The sequence below is a fragment of the Tupaia chinensis genome, unplaced genomic scaffold (genome assembly GCF_000334495.1).
Source record: "Tupaia chinensis unplaced genomic scaffold, TupChi_1.0 Scaffold138910_1, whole genome shotgun sequence".
In the NCBI taxonomy this organism is placed as follows: Eukaryota; Metazoa; Chordata; class Mammalia; order Scandentia; family Tupaiidae; genus Tupaia; species Tupaia belangeri.
The window spans coordinates 2,061,441-2,070,591 of record NW_006198801.1 but is presented as its reverse complement, the minus strand read 5'-3'; the positions used below and the strand labels follow the sequence as shown (position 1 = coordinate 2,070,591).

The 9,151-nt window shown below is 44.9% G+C and overlaps 1 protein-coding gene across 1 annotated transcript in view; it reads right to left on the bottom strand.

Annotated features, from left to right (window-relative positions):
* Positions 1-9,126, bottom strand: part of ACP7 (acid phosphatase 7, tartrate resistant (putative)) — a 28,947-nt gene extending 19,821 nt beyond the window's left edge. The window contains exon 1 of the mRNA XM_006161763.3: positions 8,962-9,126. Coding sequence (XP_006161825.1) covers positions 8,962-9,079 — 118 coding nt within the window. The 5' untranslated portion in view covers positions 9,080-9,126. The remainder of the gene's footprint in view (positions 1-8,961) is intronic.
* Positions 9,127-9,151: the final 25 nt, after the last annotated feature.

Here is a 9,151-nt window from a genome sequence, read left to right as displayed (position 1 = left end):
CTCTCTCTCTCCCCCCTTCTCTCATGCTGTCTCTGTCTGGTCAACCTAAAAAATAAATAAATAAATACATTTAAAAAATAAAGTTATGTACCCATGATCTGGGTTGGCTAAGACTACGGGTGTGTTATGGTGTGAAGACTCTGGTGGAAATACTTCTCCCCTGTCTCTCTCTCTTGGAAGAAATAAATGAATAAAATTTTGAAAAAGGGGTGAGGGGAAAAAGAGTAGCAGAGACAGAGAGACACCTGTCTGAGTCCATCTCTTTGTATAGTCTTTCTGACTTCAGAACAATAATCAGGTTCTACATTTTCTTCACACACCCCCAAATAAACTGAAAATCACTGGGCTGGGGGGTGGGGAGCCCAACATAGAATAGAAGCACTAACAAGTGAACCTTTGTATATTAAAACATGGATAACATAACCACCCCGAAGGGGTAGAGACAAAAAAATGACCATGGGAAACTATGCTCACTGGAGACTGAAAGGCTGAGGACAGGTGGCCAGCAGGTGGTGTGGTGGAGAAGGTGCTAGACCCCCACATAGCCGACCACAGTTTGAGTCCTTAACCCAGCTGTTTGAAAAATCATACAGGCATGTGTGTGTGTGTGTGTGTGTGTGTGTGTGTGTGTGTGTGTGTGCCCCCTTTTTTTTTGTGTGCGCCCAAAATCCCAAGAGGAGAACAGAGGAGAAGGGATTGCAGCATAGTCATCTCTCCCTAGGGAGTGATTTCTCACTTTCCCTCTCTCTGGTGAGTGCATGTGCCCTGTGGGGTCGGGGGGAGAAAGACCCTTTTGGGGTTGCACGCTCTCTCTCTCTTTCTCTCATTCATGGAATAAACAAACAAACTAAAAAAAAAAAAAATGAGGCAGGGAAAGGTGAAAATAAACCCAAATGAACCCTTGGTGTTGGGTTAAGAACAGAGGTATCCGTAAGAGCTCATGGCATGCAGTAGATGGACAGCTAGATAAAACCCAGAATACGGGCGTGTTAGCACGCACGCATACATGGTCTTGCTCAGTTTACTGAGAGAGCCAGGAAGCAGTGACAGCCCAGTAGCAATAAGCGCATCTGATGCTCAGGGCTTAGTTCCTAAATACCCATTCTCCAGCCGAAGGAACAAGAGCTCATTGGAGAAATAGTTGATTCCAGGGATAGGGCAGGAAATACCCAGGATGAGCCTGGAATCATTTACGGTGATAGAAGGTTAAAAAAAAAAAAAAAAAAAAAGGACTCAGAAATGATGGGAGCTTGTTGAAAGAACACAGAGGCCAATCTGAAGGAATTCTAAGAAACCAAATCCAAGACAATATGAGAAGCAGAATGAATAATGATACGTCGAATTTTCACCCATGGGACTAAATAAATACCCACGAGGCCATGATATAAATTAATGAATGAAGCAGGGAGGGACAGTTCTTCTCTACCGCTAAATTTCAATTAGATGGGGAAAAAAAGAATTAGGAAATTAGAAAATCGTAATTAGACAACTGTCACACTAATAACTATAGAATGCAAGAGCCATTGATGCATGCTGAAATTAGTGGGCAAATAGCTGAGGAGAAACAGGATTTGCACAGTCTTGAGCAATCTCCTCCAAGACACTTATTAACTATAAAAGAAAGAATAATTACTTCATAGTGGAGAAACCCAGTAGGCACCTCCTTGACCAAACAATGAAGGCCAACATCACCAGTCACAGCAGCAAGTCTCATCTGATATCATGCCCTGAGGACACAACTCACATCTTTTTTTCTTTTAAAGAATTATTCTATTTAACTTTATTTATTTATTTACATTTGAGCAGAGAGGGATGGGGGTGTGTTGAGGGGAAGAGTGAGAAAGCAAGCAGCCAGGTCTGGGACTCGAACCACGGTTAGCCAGTGCTCTTAGCCAACATGTCACCTGCCAGCTCCAGACACAACTCATATCGTAAGTCAGTCTTGCCAAAATCACATAACAATTCTAGTCTTGAGAAAATATCAGACAAAGCCCAAATGAGAGTCGCCTACAAAATAACTGATCAATACTCAAAAATACCAAGATCATGGGGACCAGCAGGTGGCAGGTTGTTCAAGACACTGGACACTCCCACATAGCCAACCACAGTTCGAGTCCCGGACTTGGTGACTTGCTTTCTCATTTTCCTTTTCTCTTTCTCTCTCTCTCTCTGGTCAAAGTAAAATAAATGAATGAATAAAAATTAATTAAATAAAAAATAATTATTAAAAAATACTAAGATCGTGAAAGATAGGGAAGATTGAAAAACCGACAGATTAGAGATTCGGGAACACAACTAAATGACGCGTGAGGTCCTGGGCTTGATCTTGGAACAGAAAATGCACATTAGTGGGAAAATTAGTGAAATTCTAATGAAGTCTGTAGTATTATACCAGACTGGTCCCACAGCCCGATGATTAAGGGAGACAGTTTCCACACAGCCGACCATGGTTCAAATCCCAGCCTAGTGACTTGAAAAACATGCTAGACTTGTGTGCATGTGTGCAAGCATGTACAAAATCCTGAATGGAGAAATGAGGGTGAGGAAACTGTGGCATGACTTCAACTTTTTGGGGGGTGATTTTTCCCTCACCCCTTCTTTCTCTGGGGACATGCCCTCTGGCAATTAAAAAAATACTGTTGTACCGATATTGATTTCCTGGTTTTAATAATCATACCATGGTTATGTAAGATATATATACTTTTGGGACTAGCAGATGGTGGCGTAATGGCTATGTCACTGGACTCCCACATAATTGACAGCGGTTCGAGTCCCAGACCCGGTGGCTTAAACTCACGCTAGGCACGTGTGCATGTGTGCCCAAGATCCCAAAAGGAGAATAGAAGAGAAAGGATTGCAGAGTGGCCATACCCCTGGGGGGGTAATTTCTCACGTTCTGTTTCTCTGTCTCTCTCTTTCTGGCGAGCGCATGCACCCTATAGCATGTATTAGTTTTAAAACTTATTTATTTCTTCCATGAACAAGAAAGAGAGAGACAGAGAGAGAGTACCCCTAGAGAGTCTTGAAGATATGCCCTACCCCCAGCCTCAGCCAGCTCCAGACCTCAAACACACAAGTGCCTGGTGTACTCAGGGAGGTCTCCAGATGTGAACCTAGATATGTTAAGCAAGATATTAACTGATGTCCAGGGAAACCAAGTGAGGGGGAGCAGGAATTCTCTCTGTAATAGTTTTGGAACTTTTAAATCTAAAATTAGTACAATATTTAACTTTTTTTTTCAAGTTTGCTATAGGGTACGTGTGCTCACAGAGACAGAAAGAAAGAGAAAGTGAAAAATCACCCACCCTGAGGGATGGCCATGCTGTAATCCCTTTACCTCTATTCAACCTCTATTCATCTTTCAGGATCTTAGGCACTCATGTGCCCTGCATATTTTTCAAGCCACTGGGTCAGAGACTCAAAAGTTGGTCATGTGAGATCCAGCCACCTTAACCATCATGTCACCTTTGGCCCAAAATTAATTTTTTTTTTTTAAAGATCATGGGTTCCGGAGCCAGCCTGCATCCAGATTCCAGCCTATGAGACCTGGGTCAGATTGCTCACTTCCATGAGTCTCAGTTTACTCTTTCGTAAAATGGAAGTAACAGTAGTACCTCCAGCTTCAGGTCGATACACAATAGACGAGTTATCCATCTAAAGCCCCTCGTAAGAGTATTTTTGCTATTATTAGTGTGCAGGTCATAAACAGACAGCTGGGATCTCTTTGGGTTTTCACCTCATCCTCATGAGTTGGATTTTACTGTCCTTCTCAATTTATAGAAGCCTCTAGGCAAGTGCTTTGTCCAAAGTCGCTAGGCCAACACATGCCCCAAGTCAGTTCATTTATGTGGTTTCTGATTCTACATTGCAATTAACTTTTAGGAAACAACTTGTTTAGGCCCAGCCACAGTGGCTTGAGCTGCTCAGACACTTTGCTACTCATGCTAGGACTACAAGGGAGGCCCGGGTTCAATTCCTGGTCCAATGCTAGGGCTGGTTTTGGCCCATCTCTGACTGTAGTGCATGGAAGCCACATGGCCGACCACAGCCTTGGATCCCTGGTTCTGTCAACCTTGTGCCCAGAATCCTGATGAGTTAGAGGGTTATGGAAAGTGGGTCACAGAGTGGTGAGACCCTGATTCTCTATCATACACATGCTCTCTCATGAATAAAACAAAAATAAAACTTAAAGAAAAACATTCTCGTCTTTAGAACTGTCAAGAACATAGGGACCAGCAGTTGGCATAATGGCTGTGTCGCTGGACTCCCATGTAGTTGACAGCAGTTTGAGTTCCGGATCCGGTGGGTGGCTTAAACTCACGCTGGGCGCATGTGCATGCATGCCCAAGATCTCGAGAGAAGAATGGAGGAGAAGGGACTGCAGCGTGGCCATTTTTCCTGGGGGGTGATTTCTCGCTTTCTGTCTCTCTGTCTCTCTCTATCTGTCTGGCAAGCACATGAGCCCTATAGCAAAAACCTCTAAAAAAAATAATAAATAAATAAGAGAGCTAATCAACAGCTAAATCTAGGTGAAGAGTATACATACTTCTGTATTATCTTTGAAACTCTTCTGTAAGTCTAAAATGATTTCAAAATATAAAACTTAAAATGTCTTTTAAAAAGAAACAACTAGGGGCCAGCAGTTGGCGTGGTGGTTAGGGCACTGGACTCCCACATGGCCAACTGCAGTTCAAGTTCCAGACCTGGCGACTTTCTTTCTCTCTTTCTCTCCGTTCTTCTCTGGTCAAATTAAAATAAATTAATACGTTAAATAAAATAATTCCATATATATGTGTGTGTGTGTATGTGTGTATATATATATATAAAGAAACAACTATGTGTTCAGTTTTGGTGTAGTATGAAAAAGGAACAGCCATGATCACCCAAGACTCCGGTGAACTCTTCCCCCATTTCAGCCTTGTGTGTGAACCCAGATGTGACATCCAAAGTAACACGTCGCGACAGTAAAGCAGAAGCAGACCTTGGGAGAATCCACTTGTGGCCTATTAAGCCATTAAAGAATTTTTTAAAAGTTTTTTTTGCCATAGGGTGTGTGCATTCACTGGAGAGAGATAGAGAGAGGGAAAGTGAGAAATCACCCCCCTGGAGGATGGCCATGCTACAATCCCTTCTCCTGGGATTTTGGGCACACACATGTGCCTGGTGTGATTTTTAAGCTGCTGGATCCAGGACTTGAACCAAAGAGATTTTTTTTTTTTTTAGAAAATGTAAATCAATGCAATTCTCCTTACAAAACTTCTTCTTTGGGGGCTAGACAATGATAAAGAGTAAAACCACCCTCTGTGACTAACCCACAAAGGGACATATTAGATTTCCTGCTGGAGACCTCCCTGAGTTCACCAGGCAGACATGCGATGCCATCCGGGGTCGGATGAGGCTAGGGCGAATGGCGGTGTCAGGACCCTGATGGGGTGCTCTCTCTCTCTCTTTTTCTGTCTCTCTCACTTATGGAAGAAATAAATTAAAAACTTAAATGTTTCTTCTTTAAAAAAAAAAGAATTATTTATTTATATAATTTCATTCGTTACTATTAATTTTTTAATTTAACCAGACAGAGACAGAGAGAGAGAGAGAAAGAGAAAGCAAGAAAGCAAGCCACCAGGTCCAGGATTCGAACTGCGCTCAACCATGCAGGAATACAATGCCCTTAACCACCACGCCTCCTGCCGGCCCTCAATGTTTCTTCTTTGGAAAAATATGTTATTTTTCATTAAAAATGCCATTAACATTAATATAGAAGGGGCTTGTTATTGTAAAGGTTCAATGACTTAATAAATAGATGTTTTTTAATGTCTTAGTTTTGTTTCTTGTTTTTATTTTTATTTTATTTTATTTTTTTTTTGGAGAGATTTTCACTGTAGGGCACGTGCGCTCGCCAGACAGACAGAGAGAGACATAGAGACAGAAAGCGAGAAATCACCCCCCAGGGGGGATGGCAATCCCTTCTCCTCCATTCTCCTCCATTCTCCTCTCGGGATCTTGGGCACGCACGCACACGCGCCCGGCGTGAGTTTTAAGCCACCGGGTCCAGGACACGAACCGCGGTTGACTACGTGGGAGTCCAGCGACATAGCCATTACGCTAACTGCTGGTTCCCTTGTTTTTATTTTTCAGAGAGCACATGCACTCACTAGAGAGAGAGAAAGAGGAAGAGAGAGAATGAGAAAGCTCTCCGCCCCCCCCATAGGGAAAGGTCATGCTGCAATCGCTTCTCCTTCTCAGGACTTTGGGCACACATGCACACATGCCTGGCATGTTTCTTATGCTGCTGGGTCCAGACACAAACTGTGCAGCCCTGTGGGATCCAGCTGCCTTCACCACATGCTACAGACTGGCCCTAACGTCTCAGTTTTAACTTTGCACACGGTATGTATTGATAGTTATAACTCACATAAATGAAAGCTCTTTGAGGTTCTCAATCATTTTTAGCTGCACACAGGGGTCCTGAGACAAAACCATGTGACAATCATTGCTACATACCAAGCTCAAGTCCTGCCCTTTTATAGGTGACAACTCATTTATTCCTCACCATGGGTCCTGCTACGATAACTCCACTGCACAGTTGAGGAAGCTGAGGCCGGAAAGGCTAAGTCACTTGTCCAAGCTCACACAGCAGGTAAGTAGCTGAGTTGAGATTCGAACTTGACAGTCTGGGCAGAGCATCAGAGTTCCTGCTCTTCCCCCACAGTGCACACACCACTGTGCACACTCCACCACCTCTTTATTTCTTTTCCATGAGGAAGACAGAGAGAGAGAGAGACAGAGACAGGGAGACGAGCACTCAATAGGGTGGTGGTGCTGCAACCCACGCCTGACCTCGGCCAACCCCAGAGCATGGGCACAGGCACGCCTGGGGTACTCAGAAAGGTCTCTGGAGGCGAACCTGGTCACGAACCCAGCCTGACTCACATGGGAAACTCAGCTCACAGAGCACGTCATTGTGCCACCGCACCACCCGCACCACCATCTGGCCCAGCTGCCACCTCTTTTTGTTGTTGTTAATTTGTAGAGGACGTGTGAGCTCGCCGAGAGAGACCGACAGGGAAAGGGGGAGAGGGAGAAAGCACCCCATGGGGAATGGTCACACTGCAATTCCTTCCCCAGCTCCCTTCATTCTGGGATGTGGGGCATGCACCCTCATGCACCCAGTGCGTTTCTCAAGCAACCAGGTCCAGGACTCAAATCACGTGGTCGGCCATGTGGGATCCAACTCCCTTAATCACTAGGCCTTGGGCTAGCAACCACCCCTACCTCATTTTTGTTTGTTTGTTTGATTAATGAAGAAATGGACTATTTTATTGTTTCTTACTGCTGTGAAGCTGTTGTTTCAGCTGAATAAAATAGCACTAGCAAATGCACTATGTTGCAAAACTAAAATAATAGTGTTCTTCAACACTATACAACGAACAAAAACTTTTCTCCACTCTCAGTTATTTCTAGTGGAAAGATCATTAAATATTCTGACCCTTATCTGCGATGGATATGAGCAAGATACAGTGTTACATAAGGCTTAGGGGGACCAGCAGTTGGCGTAATGGCTATGTCACTGAACTCCGAGTCCCAGGCTTGGCGGCTTAAACTCACACTGGACGCGTGCACATGTGTGCCTAAGATCCTGAGAGGAGAACAGAGGAGAAGGGATTGTGGCATGGACATCCCCCAGGGGATGATTTCTCTCTTTCTGTCTCTCTGTCTCTGTCTTTCTGGTGAGCGCATGACTCTATAGCAAAAAACCTCGCCAAAAAAAAAAAAAAGGCTTAGGATAACAATGTTATCACTAATTACATAATTTTTAGAACTAGCTTTCAATTACAGTTAATTTCATTGATTTCTTAATACCTGAGCCTAGTCTAAGAATTATGGAATATTGTGAGGGACCAGCAGTTAGCCTAATGGCTATGTCACTGGACTCCCATGTAGTCAACTGCGGTTCGCATCCCGGATCCAGTGGCTTAAAACTCACCAGGCGCGTGTGTGTGCGTGCCCAAGATCCCGAGAGGAGAATGGAGGAGAAGGGATTGCGGTGTGGCCATACCCCCTCGGGGGGGATTTCTCACTTTCTGTCTCTCTGTCTCTCTGTCTGGCTAGCACTCGCGCCCTATAGCAACAACCTCTCTCTCAAAAAAAAAAAAAAAGAATTATGGAATAGTGTGAAAAAGATGCATATTGTGTTTATTAAAAATACAATCATTAGAAAATTAAGGGTTAGTGTTCAGAGTAGTTTCTCTTAGGACCAGCAGTTGGCGTAATGGCTATGTCGCTGGACTCCCATGTAGTGGGACCTGGTGGCTTAAACTCACACCGGGTGCATGTGCGTGCGTGCCCAAGATCCCGAGAGGAGAATGGAGGAGAAGGGATTGCAGTGTGACCATCCCCCCTGGGGGTTGATTTATCCCTTTCTGTCTCTCTCTTTCTGGTGAATGCACATGCCCTATGGCAAAAAACCTCTCCAAAACAAACAAACAAACAAACAAAACAGTAGTTTCTTTTTCCACTGGTATCGCTGAAAGTTGCTATTTTAACTTTTCTGCTAATCACTAATTTAAGACAACCATGCTGGCAGTCCTGTGGGGAAGAGGAGAGGAGGGGTGGAAAGAGAGTAGGCAATGGGGTTCTATAGTCATTCTTCTGCCCGTTTCCTCCACAACAACTCTACTGTACACTGTTGTGTGAGAGCCTGGAGACCTGACAGTGACACAATGAGCAAGGACAACAGCAGTCCCCTTTGGAGAGCATGCCGCACACCTTCATCATCTCCCACACGGCCCAACGCACCACTGCGCGGAAGCCCCATTTCACAGAAGCAGACAACTGAGGCTCAGGAAGGGCAGGCCACCAACCTCGGGTTCCTCAACAATCTGTGGGACTCCTGAGTCCCAAAACCAACAAAGCACCACTGGGCCTTGCTGAGAGGCACAGGGATGGCTCACAGACACTCACCTGGGTAGGACAGATGGACTTGCTCAGGGGCACCGCTGAGAGGCCCTCCGGCCGCCTGGGCTCCCAAGGAGAAGAGGAGGAGGCAGCAGCAGGACCAGCAGAGATGACCGGAGCGCATGGTAGGGAGAGGGCAGGGAGCAGAGAGGGGGAGACAGGGGCCGGAGCAGACCAGTTTGCCTCAGGCACAGCA